This window comes from Martes martes (genome assembly GCF_963455335.1).
Source record: "Martes martes genome assembly, chromosome: 9".
Taxonomy (NCBI): Eukaryota; Metazoa; Chordata; class Mammalia; order Carnivora; family Mustelidae; genus Martes; species Martes martes.
This window is the reverse complement of record NC_137896.1, coordinates 100704072-100716513: the sequence shown is the minus strand read 5'-3', so window position 1 is coordinate 100716513 and position 12442 is coordinate 100704072. Positions and strand designations below refer to the sequence as shown.

The 12442-nt window shown below is 52.1% G+C and overlaps 1 protein-coding gene across 1 annotated transcript; it reads left to right on the top strand.

Annotated features, from left to right (window-relative positions):
- Positions 1 to 871: 871 nt before the first annotated feature.
- FOXI3 (forkhead box I3) lies at positions 872 to 4948 on the top strand (the record flags this gene model as incomplete). Its single annotated transcript, XM_080813998.1, has 2 exons — positions 872 to 1604; positions 4323 to 4948. 2 exons carry the CDS (start codon positions 872 to 874, stop codon positions 4946 to 4948), a joined length of 1359 nt encoding a protein of 452 aa, XP_080670124.1.
- Positions 4949 to 12442: the final 7494 nt, after the last annotated feature.

The window sequence follows — 12442 nt, the reverse complement described above, 5'->3', positions numbered from 1 at the left end:
CACACGCCCTTCTGTTTTTGAAGAAAACAAATCACACCAAAGGACTGCACAAACCGGACTTAAAAAGAACAAATACTTGCCGAATGTGAACGAACATATAGTTATGCGTTTAGAGACACGGTTAGAAAAATTAAAAACCGATTTCGGTCCCTCCCGTCACAGAATCCCTGAGGGAGAAGGGGACACTCCAAGGATGCCCAGTAATAAAATCTACCGTATACCCCAGAGAGTTGTTAATTGCTTCTATTATTTTCGGCTAGAAGCCGATCTGTTGGAACTGGCCGGGAATCCAGTAACTCAATGACAAAAGGTGCAGAAGCTTGAGGTAGAAAACCACAGGGGGCCAGGCAGGTGGTCTGCGCGGCCACCCAAACTCCTCTAGGGGACTTTTTGGAAAACAGTTGTAACCTTTGGGTTCTCTTCTCTGGGTTTCAACTCGTTATTTCCTTTCTTCTCCTGGGCTAAGAACGCGTCGGCTGGGAATGAGATGCCTTTCGCCTTCAACCTGGAGGCGCCGGCCTCCCCCGGGCTCCCGGGCTCCCCGCGCCGGCCGAGGAGGGGCTCGGGGGCGGGGCGGGGGGCTCCGGGGGCGGGGCGGAGGGGCTCCGGGGGCGGCCGGGCGGTGCGAGGGCTGGGGCGCGCTCCGCGGGGCTGCGCGGGCAGGTGGGGCGTGGCGGGGGCGTGGAGAGCCCCGGCCCCGCGGGCCGCCGCCCAGCCCCGGGCCGGCCCGGGAGGAGCCGCGCCGCAGACGGTTATAAGAAGCCGAACCGCAGGCGTTCCGCGCGCCGCCGCCGACCCCCCCCACCCCCACCCCGAGCACCGGTCGCCCAGCGAGGGCCGAGGCGGGGCCGCGGGGTGGGCCCCTAAAGGGATGCTCTCGCCCAAGCGGCGAGACCAGCCCCGCTCGCCCCTCGCAGCCGCCGCCGCGCCGCACCCGCCGACGGCCACCGACATGGCTCTCTACTGCGGCGACAACTTCGGCGTCTACTCGCAGCCCGGTCTGCCCCCGTCTGCCGCCACCGCCGCCGCCGCCGCCCCGGGAGCCCCTCCGGCCGCCAGGGCGCCCTACGGGCTGGCAGACTACGCCGCGCCGCCCGCCGCCGCCGCCAACCCCTACCTGTGGCTCAACGGGCCGGGCGTGGGCGGCCCGCCCGCCGCCGCCGCTGCAGCCGCCGCCGCAGCGTACCTGGGCGCCCCGCCGCCGCCTCCCCCGCCCCCTGGGGGCGCCGCCGGGCCCTTCCTGCAGCCGGCCCCCGCCGCCGGCACCTTCGGCTGCGCGCAGCGGGCCTTCGCTCAGCCCGCGCCCGCAGCGCCCGCCTCGCCCGCGGGGCCCGCCGCGCCCGGGGAGCTGGGCTGGCTGTCCATGGCCAGCCGCGAGGACCTGATGAAGATGGTGCGGCCGCCCTACTCGTACTCGGCGCTCATCGCCATGGCCATTCAGAGCGCGCCCGAGCGCAAGCTCACGCTCAGCCACATCTACCAGTTCGTGGCCGACAGCTTCCCCTTCTACCAGCGCAGCAAGGCCGGCTGGCAGAACTCCATCCGCCACAACCTGTCGCTCAACGACTGCTTCAAGAAGGTGCCCCGCGACGAGGACGACCCAGGTGAGGGCGCGGGACAGGTGCTGCCCGGCAGGAAGTGGGGCGGAGGGGAGCGGCGCGCGGGCAGGGGTCGCGTCGGCGTGGGGCTTGACTTGAAGCTCCACGCAGAGTCCTCTCTGAGGATGGGAGCCGGGGTGGGGAACCACCACCCGAACCTCCGACCTCGTCTGGCCGGGGTGAGGGCAAGTCGGAGGACAAAGAGAACCATGAGAGGGTCCTCAGAGCGGGGAGCTGGTGGGGGCGGAGCTCGCCCCCTACACCCCCCCACACACGCTCTCACATACACGCGCGCGAGCGCGGAGGTTGGCCAGTTAGAGAAGGAAAAAGACCGTATCTTCAGATGGGAAGCCACCCCTGGGTGGTGTTCACCATGCCGGTTGAAGGGACGGTCCAAGGCACAGGGAGGTAGATTAGCAATAAGAACGCGTGTGCGATCTCAGATAAGGGACAACTGTAAAGGGATTCAGGTGAGCTGAGAATCACATCCCATTGCACGGAAGGAAGAGGTGGTGAGAGACGGAGCAACAGCAGGCCTTTCAGGCTGTCTCTGGGTGCCCTTCTTCCTGCCCCAGGTTCCTAAGACCTGATCAACGGTGTCCTTCATGAAACGTTTAAGCGCCTACCTTGAGAGAAATGTTATGAGGGTAGTGGCACAGGCATCGGGACACAGGGCCAAGAGGAATCAGAGAGCTTTAGCTGGGGTCCTGCAGATTGTGGTTTCGGGGCCTTAACCGTTTCCAAATGTAAAAATGAAAACCCCGAATTTGCTGCGTTCTGATCTAAGCCCTCCGCTGGGGAGGGCTGGGTTACAATGGAGTGCTGTGAATGGTTTTCCTCTACCTGAGAAGGGGTGGGGGGGACCCAAAAAGAAGGGAAACACGATTATACTTGAGGTTTTCAGAAGGCTCTGGCAACCAGGAAGGGGACAGAGGTGTGATGGGCAAAGGAGAAATGAAATGGTTTCAGTTGCACCCTGCAGAGATCCAGGATTTTGTGTAAAATGGTCTGGAGTGTTCCCCCCTAACCCCCAATGTATTCTAGAGGGGAGCTTTACAATGGAAGTACAGTATAAATCACATGTGATGGCAAATTTTCTGGTAGCCACATTTAAAAAGGTAAAAAGAAACTGATGAAATTATTTTTACTATTTTTAAGTCGCCCAAACTGCTGTTTCAGCATAAACCAAATATAAAAATTTTAACTGAGATACCTTTTTTTTTGTATTAAGTATTCAGAATCCTGTGTGTGTTTGATTGCACTTGGCATTTTGGACTACCCACTTTTCAAGTCCCCGACAGCCATGTGTGGCAAGTGGTTACTGTATTGGACAGGATGTACAGTTTTGGAAGGTGCAGCTGGGATCCCAGTCTGGCCTCTGAATCACCCGAGATTATCACATTAATTGTCATGTATATTCTTTTAGACTTTCTAAAAAGTTGGTGTCTTTAGCCAGTGTCTTGTCAAAGCCTTTGGGACTTAGGGGCCCAATATCAGATATCCTTAAAAGTGCAGGTACTACCATCTAGATGGTAGTTGTATGAATAAGAATTTTTTCTTTTTGCAACTATTTGCAAAAAATGTGTTAATGAAGATAATGGGCTTGGAGGGGTGTGTGCTGGTTTGTGCAGGCAACCTAACACAGTGGTTAGGTAAGAATGCTGAGTCTAGAGTCAGCCTGCTTAAATCCCTTAAATCCCCATTGCCAACTGGGAATACTGCAGGTTACTAACCCGTCCGCCCCTCAGTTTCGCCATCTGAAAAATGGAGGCACTGATAGTGCTTCCTCCACAGAGCTGTGAGGGGCAGCAGAAGTTGTCGATGTAAAAGCACTTGATGGGATAAGTGCTGAGCAGTGCTTTCACACGTCAAAGATTCTATTTACTGGAAATGATAAAAGTTACTGAGAGAGAAAATCCTCCAAGTGACAGTCTTTTTTACCTCAGTTGTACTAGGGAGTGGGGGAAGTTTTTTAAGCAGAAGACTGGCTCTGCATGCGTTACCTGAGGCTCTGATCTGAGATCTGCGGGATGAGGGATGCAGGGCCTCTGCTGCTCAATGTGGGGGGTGGCATGTAGACTGCAGGAGCTTCCTATACCATGAACAATGTTACCCAAGTTGTTAAAACGACTGATGGCTCAGTGGTAACTTTTGTAATTTTTGTTTGGCAAGACAAATGGTTGGGTATTTGAGGTTGCTTTTTCCAGTGGAGTGTGTGTGTGTGTTTTGTTTGTTTTAGGGACAAAAAGTGTACCTCTCAGCCAATAACAATGATAACAGATAGTGATTTTCACTGCTAACTGTGTGCCAGCTACTCTGTGGAGACAGCATTTAACCCTCGCGTCAGTCTATGAAATGGGTGTTATCCTTACACCTACTTCTGTAAATAAAGAAATGTAGGCTTGCATTTAAGGAGCACCAAGATTTTGCAAGGGCACAGTGTATGGATCCGGAGGGGAAGGTGTTGGGTAATTAAGTGTCTTGGGCCTAGAATCAGGTCTTAAGATTTAGGTAGCAGACACTGCCAGGGGGAGGTGGAAATGGCCAGAACACCTTTGTTCTAGATTTCTTCTTGAAGGCGAAGAGCAAGGTCTCCCCGAAAGGATAAGCTTTATCTCGGTCCGCACTTACGAGAGTCTGTGTTCCTCCTTGTGGAACTGAAGCTGACTGCATGGGCCTGAGCTGGGCACTTCTCTGACTTGCATGCCTTTCTCCTCTCCACAGGGAAAGGGAATTACTGGACCCTGGATCCGAACTGTGAGAAAATGTTTGACAACGGGAACTTCCGTCGGAAGCGCAAGCGCCGCTCCGAAGCCAGCGGCACCTCCACGGTGGCCGCAGGGACCACAAAATCGGAAGAAGGGCTCTCCTCGGGACTGGGGACCGGCGTGGGTGGGAAGCCCGAAGGAGACAGCCCCCCCGCATTGCTAAGGCCGCCCCAGTCCCCAGAGTCCCCCGAGGGCGCCAAGAGTACTGCCTCCTCCCCAGGAGGGTCCCTGCTCTCCTCCACCCCTTGCCTCAACACCTTCTTCAGCAGCCTGAGCACCCTGAGTGTCAGCAGCAGTGGGAGCGCCCCGCGGGCCGTCCCCGCTGGCCGCCACCTAGGGATCCAGGGGGGCCCCCTGGCCTCCAGCAGCGCGTTCCCCGCCAGCTCTGTCCCAGAAGCCCCACCAGACGGCTTGCCACTGAGCAACGGCGCCAGCAACGGCAGCAGCAGCCAGAGGTCCTCCTACTACAGCCCCTTCCCCACCAGCAGTGGCGGGGGTCAGAGCAGCCCGTTCAGCAGCTCCTTCTACAACTTCAGCATGGTCAACAGCCTCATCTACCCCCGCGAGGGCTCTGAGGTCTAGGACAGCCTGGGACAGCCTGGGACAGCCGCCCTCCGGACTTGAATATGCACACCCGAGGTCTCGTGACATGCAGATTTCTTGGGACAGGAAGTGGGCTTCTGCATTCCTCTGGAGGCCCAGGTGCTCCTGTGGCCTGATGGGAGCAGTAGATAACTCTTCCCGCAGCCCCGTGCGCTTTTACAGGTTTCTCGGGAGAGAAAGCCACCTTACTCTGTTGGGAACAGTGCCTGTGAGCCCCGCGTGAGGGCAGGGACCATGTCTGTTCTGTTTGTCACTCTAGCGCAGCGTTATGAGCTCAGATGTATCCAGGGGCCAGCCAAAGAGCAAAAGAATGAAGCTGATCCAGTAGGAGAGAGGTAGCAGTTGGTCCCTTGAAGCAAGTAAGGGAGTGCTCCAGCGGACCAGCAAAAGGCTGCTGTGAGCCGTTTGTTACTTTCCTGCCTGGCAGCATCCTCATCTGTCTAGAAAAGTCAGATATCTGGATGTTTATAGGAAACCTCCATTTGCAGTTTTTGGCCACGAATTAAAGTTTAAATCCTGTGCTGGGTCCTACCGCAGCGCAGGTCCACTGAGCTCTATCCAGCTCACATGTCACCTCCGCTTCCGCTCCGTTGTCTGGGCCCTGGTAGATACTAATAGCTGGGAAGCTGCCCCCGACAGCCCTTGGGTGCCCAGCGCTGTTTCAGATGGACACTCGAGGTTGTATTAGGTCATTTAATCCTCACAACAACCTTGGGAGCTAGGTATGTCTACTACCCCTCACGTTCAGATGTCAGGTGACTCCCCCAAGGTCACACAGATAGTAAGCTGCGGAGCGGGATCGGGTCCAGGCAGTCTGGCTCCAGAGCTAGTGCTGGAAGGTCTGTTCTGGTTCTAAAAAAAAGAGGTGCCATTGTCCATAGGCAGACATAGCGTCTAGGGGTAGGAATGAACTAGGTATCATTTAACCAAAGATTTCTGGTTTGAAATAAGTGTCACTTGAGCTGAGCAGCAAGGATAGGCACCGCCTCTGCCTTCCGCCATGTGCCTGAGGTCCAGGGTGACCATGGTCCTCATTAACTTGATGTCCTAGCCCTTTTAGCGTGTGTCCTGGATTTCTCATTTTTAAAACAAAATATTAGAATTTTATTAAAAATAGTTTTTTAAGTGGAATTTTTATAGTTTCTTAATAAAACATTTGTTGTCAAAAAATTATTAATATAATTTATTTTTGGCAATCCCTTTTACTTCTCAAGAGGTATCTTCATTTGAATGGTGTTCATGGTCACCCTCCCAGGGCCCAGCCAGAGCTCAGCCATTGTTTGAACTTAATCTAAAAGGTGCTAATTAAAATGGGGATGATTGTTGGTTTATTGGAACAGCCTCCATTAAGATGAATAGAATGTCCTGAATTGCCTTTGTACCATGTTGTTGGGTGTTTGATAGGAACATTGTTGGTTTGGGGATTTAATTTTTTTTTTTTTTTTTTTTTTTTTAGAAAAAGGACCACGCGTACATTGTAAAAAAAATTTCAACTTTTCCCTGTGTATTCTTTTCTGAGACTCACAGCATTATTCTTAAATTTTTATTTTGAAATACACAATACAGGAAATTGTTTTTTAAAGTTTATCGAGGTATAAATAACATCACCATTATTTTTTAAACATTACAGAGAAAGACAACCAAAGAGACTACCTACCCCCAGATTGTGTACAAAAACCAATTTCTGTGGATATTTTTCTATGTGAAAAATCGTATGGACTTTTATAAATATTGCTTCTAACACAATTCTATATTTGTAAATTAATTTATAATGTGAACTGGGACAAAACTTTTTTTTTCCCAAGAAAGTACACTGCATGCTGAAAATCACATGAAATAAACTCTAAGTGGGATGATTTCTGGCCACTTTTAGGCATTTGTTTTTCTGTCTTCAGCTTCTCCTAAAGGAAGAGAGGTGTGAAGGGCCTGGCACTGAAGCCACGACAGGGATTTTGTTGAGAGTGAAAGCAAACGGTTTTTTGTCGGATTTGTCCCACCTACCCAAATCTGAAAGGCTGGAACCAAACAGTTACTCCTCAGGGATGGTCTATAGGCCGATGAACAGTTAAAGGATTTTTAGCAGAGTAACAGTTCTGCCTTCGATCAAACTAAGTGCACAGACAATCTCTTCCAGAATGAAATGCTGCTGTGAGGTCTCACCACCTGGCAGCGGTCCACAGGTGGGGCTCTGCAGCCTTGGGTGCGGTGGCCCCCTTGAGGGCCACGGGTAGCCCATTATTTCCAAGGAAATAGGAAACTGTTGAACTGGGCTCCTTTCAGAGGAAACCTGAAAGCTGAGGTTTCTAGACCAGGGTTTCTTGGCCTCAGCATGTGGTATTTGGGGGGTGGATAATGGGTTCAAGAGGTTATTCTATGCATCAGGACATTCAGCATCCCTGGTCTCTACCTGTTTGATCCTCAAAGCACCCCCTCCTCCTGGCTGCAGCCACACGCGACAACCAAAAGTATCAACAGACATTGACAAATGTCCTCTGATGAGGAGGGATGGGGCAAAATCAACCCTGCTGGAGAACCCCTGATCTAGACTGACACCTACAATTTGCCAACGAGGAAACCTGCTCCCTTACTCGTTCAGGGCGTTGTTGAGCCCTGAATGAATTGGGCCACCGGGTCTCTGGTATAGGACAGTTTTCTGTCCTATGGGATGCCTTTTGCTCTCAAGAAAATTAGTCCTGAGCAGGAGCCGCCTGGCACCTGAGGCATTTCTCAAAACAGATACACTGGTTTGCCTTGTCACGTTGGAGGTAGATTTACTTCAATATTTCCGTTGCTGATCATAGATTCTTACGGTAGCTTCCTTCTTGGCATCTATTTATTTCTACTAACAGAGACCTAGGCTGGAGTACCATGGGCCAACAAACTACCTGGGTTATTTTTTTGGTGGGGACAGGCAGGGTGGGAGGGCAATGAAGACAGGCATATGATTTCTTGGAAAGAAAGACACGTAAAGGGGCACCTGGGTGGCTCAGTGCATTAAGCGTCTGCCTTCGGCTCAGGTCATCATCCTAGGGTCCTGGGATCGAGCCCCGCATCGGGCTCTCTGCTCAGCAGGGAGCCTGCTTCCTTCTCTGCCTGCCTGCCTACTTGTGATCTCTGTCAAATAAATAAATAAAATCTTTAAAAAAAAAAAAGACACGTAAAAAGAACTTGAGTGACTTGTGTTTGGAAATATCTATATGAGTGGTTGACAGTAAATGCCAGAACAATGGTGTTTATGAGAACAAAGGCAAAAGGAAGAATCCCCTCCAATCTCCCGCTGAACCACTAGAGAGGGCAGCCGGGTGCCTTCCGTCTCCACTCCCAGGACCAGTCTCCATCAGGGAGCTGCCTCCTGCTGGGCATGGGACGGAGGCAGAGGGCAGAAGGATGAAGCTGCCTGTGCGGGTGATGTTTCCAGGTCAAAGTCTGCACCAGCACCCACCCACCCCCCCACAACTGGCACCGATTTCCTGCATCTGTGACACTTTCTGCCTGGGAACCAGGTCAGAAATTCTGGATCTAAGCTAGATTTCACTTCCCGTTGTTTGGTACAGTGCAGAGGGAAAGATGTGGGATCTACGCGAGTGTCCTTCATTCTCTGGGTTGGCCAGGGGACCGGGGGCTGATGGTAAGCTGCAGCCCAGGCTGAGGCCCTTTGGGCACACGTATAACTGAAAGCAGGTGCTTTCCAAGCCTTCTGGAATCTCATGTACCTTCCAGAATAAGATGGGGCAGAGAGGAATTTAAAAACCAAGAAACTGAATTTAGGTTTCCTTCTAAGTACTTTGAGAACCTCTATCCCATTTTTTTTTTTTTTTAAGTAGGCTCCACACCCAGCAGCAAGCCCAAGGCGGGGCTTGAACTCACAGACCTGAGATCAAGACCCGAGCTAAGATCAAGAGCTGGACGCTTCAACCAACTGAGGCACCCAGGTGCCCCCCTTTTTATCCCATTCTTAAATTTACTAGGAAAGGGGGCACTCAGAGCCTTCAAGAACTATGAGCCTTTGCACCCCAACTTCTCCAGCTCCCAGGGCACTGTCAAGTCCCAGGGCAAACTGGGTCAAGGTCGGGCCATGAGGAATGTCAATGAAACTGTGCTCCTCTTCCTCTCTGCAACCACCCAAAACTTGGAAAGAGGCTAAGTGTGCAGCATCTAACTGGTTTTTTGTTTTCTTTAGCTGCTGTAGTAGCAAAACCCTGAGATTGTTAATGAAGAAGAAACTCCCAGTGGTTTACCTGAGGCAGGGATTTGCTGGTTTCTGGGGCAAAGAACCGGTCGCCAACATGGCCTTGCCTTTTGTCATGGAAAGCAGTCAGCTGGGGCGCGTGGCTGGGTGGCGGGCATCGCTGGAGAAGGAAGGAATTTCCTGTCAGATTTGAAAACAAAAAAGGTCAAAAAGACCAGCTACCTACTGAATTCCTCCCTGCTTTTTTATTCAAGACGTCAGGGGATCCTCACCAAAACCCCGGGAGGCCTGGAGAGCTGCCTTTTATTATTTTAAAAAAGGCAAACATTACAATAATAATAACAACTCACTTACTAGGTGCCGGGAATTGTCCTAAAATATATTAAGATATATATTAAGTATAAAACAGGTATCTTAACACAACAACTCTATGAGGTAGACACTGTTTTGTTTTTGTTTTTGTAAAGTCTATCCCCCGTATGGGGCTCAAACTCATGACCCCGAGATCAAAAGTCGCACGCTCTCCCGACTGAGCCAGCCGGGCACCCCAAATAGACACTGTTATTATCCATTTCACCCTTCACACAGTTTGTATAACTGGGCCATGGCCAAAAATCTAAGTAGCCACTGCAGACAAGTGGTGGAACGGAGATTCAAAATCAAGTCGCCCGATGTCAGGACCCACCTGCCCTTACACTGCTCTATTGTCTCCCCATTTTGAAGATGAGGAAGGAGAGGCACAGAGAGGTTAAGCAACTCGTCCAAGGCCACACTTGTTGGTTGCAGATTTGGGGAATTAGAAGCCAGGCTCCTGCCCCCGCTCAGTGATGTTCCCTTGAAGCATTTCCTCTGGATGCTCCCTGAGGTTGGTTTTCCCATCTGGGGGAAAAGGTTCTCAGTGGGAAGGAAGCCGGCAGCTAGGGCAGAGGCCCAGCTAGATCTTGGGCTCTGAAGCTGCCCAGAGAAGCCGGATGTTGGAGACACTGCTTTGGAACCTCGGACAGAGACGCAGCAAATCCCTTTGGGCATCAGGCCCCATGCTGGGCACTGAAAATATCCAGAGGACTCAGACCCACCCGCACCCTTAGCAAGTATGTAGCCGGAGGCAGGCTAGAGCAGAGGTGGGGGCGGGTGCAGGGGAGGAATGGGGGGGGTGGGGGTGGTGATGCACAGGGTCAGCCTGCCTTCTCCCACCAGACTGCCGGCCACTCCCCTCAACTCCCCCCCAGAGGGAAATAGCGCAGCTTAACCTTTGGGAAGAGCAGCCGACAGTTTCCCCGGTCCTGCCTGAGAGTCTGTCAGCCCTGCCCTCCTTCGCCATCCTGTGGCATGTGCTAGAAGACAAGGACCAAGCTGTTCCTCAAAGCAGGGGTGCCCCTGGACTGACGGAAGCAGCTGCAGCAACTGTGGTCAAGTGGTGGGTTTTCTCCTCCCCGGTTTACCCTCCTGATATGCATTAAGCAAAGCACAGCCTCGGGGATCCTTCTGCTCCACGTTGGGGTCAGGAAGGGGGGGGGGCATTCACAGGCAAGAGGATCTCCTTACTTCTCATCTCCAAGGATGAAACCAACTGACTCCATTCTGTAGCTGGCCTCCTCCAATTCTCCTTTCCTGGGCCGGCCCACAGGCACCGTATGACCGGGGCCAGAAACACACACTCCCGGGGCCTCAGCTTTCTCCTCTGCAAAACCCCCGCTTCACGGGGCCCCTGAGAGGACCAGTGCGTCTATTTCGTATTGCATCTGTGTGCTCGCCCCTCGAGAGCCTCCAGAAGGGCCTCAGCATCCACTCCCAGAGCTTCCTCTTGTCTCTCCTCAGAAAGTCTGAGGGCGGTATATCCACTTGTTTGCCCAATGGCCTCGGAGAGGGGTGTATTATTAGCCTCATATTCCAGAAGGGCCACGTAGCACACGAAGCACGGCAAGCAGCTGGCCGCCGGGAGTGGACGAAGTCTTACAGGAAAGGGGAAGGCACATCTTCAGGGACCCAGGTTCACGGGTCAGTCAGTGCATAAGTGTACTGAACACCCACCAAGTCTTCTTTTGCTTCTTCTGTTTGCTTCACAGCCCCCATCCAAGCCTGGAACAAGAACCGGCTCTTGTATTCAAACCTGGTTTCCAGCCCATGACCTCACACTGGTTCGCCTGTGGTACCAGGTCTGTGCCCAGAAGGCACGGCAGCCTCCTAACTGGTCTCCTGGCCTCAGCCCCCGGCTCCCTGCTGTTCCCATTGCCTTCATCCCTGCTGTTCTGAGCTCATTCTTTACTAGGCAGCCAGAGTCATCTTTGAAACAATAGATAATGATTATACTGCTTTCCTGCTTAGAACCTTCCCGGAACTTCTCTGACTAGCAAACTCTAGCAAACTCTAGCCCAGCAAGAACTAGCTCCCTCTGCTCTCCCCATCTCCCCCTTTTACTTGGCTCTAGTCATTCACTGCTTGGAACCCCTGAGACATTCCAGACGCTTCTATTTTAGGGTCTTTACAGTTGTCCCTTCTGGGGCAAAAGCTTAATGCCCCAGATCTTGCCAGGTTTCTTCTCAAAGGCCAGTCTTCAGAGCACCTGTCCCCGAGCATCTAACCCTCCCCATCCCCTCAGGCTGCCTTTTGTACATTCTTCTTCCCACCTTAACTAAATCTTTGATTTAAAAATAAAACAAAAGCATTATGTGAATAAGATTATTTCTGGGGATGAGGGGTGAGCAGAGGAACAGGGACTGGCATGGACATTCTCAGTTGACCCCATTCATGTCTGTCTCCTCCTGTTTTAAAAAAGAAAGCCTATGTCCGAGTGAAATGATTGTCTTACTGATTTTATGAGAAAAGCACATTGTTCCTGCTTGTCGTTTGGGGAAACCAAGGCACACAGCAACCACTTTCCCAGGACTGATTTATGATACACCTCACTTCCCCATCGTGGCATCAGTCAGTACATAAAATAGGAAAAGTTGTCTTTCTCCTTCAGTTTTAAATGGGCAAAACCCCAAGAATTTTTGCTATGTTCAGCCTGGATTTAGAACGCAGCCTTCCCCATCACTTCCCCCTCCCTGCGTTCCTACCTCCCCTGCGTTCTGAGTCTCAGCCAAACACCTGTAGTCTTTGATCAGTGGCATCGACTGTCTGCAGCTCTCCTTTCAGCCAGAAGACTTTTAAGGTCTCCCCTTTACTGGGCTTGGGAAAGGGGAAAACACCCATAGCCACGGTTACCCTGCACCCCTCCTTGCATACTGGTGGTAAGAGCCAAAGAATTATTACTTTGGCAGACTTTATAAAAACTTCCTTCA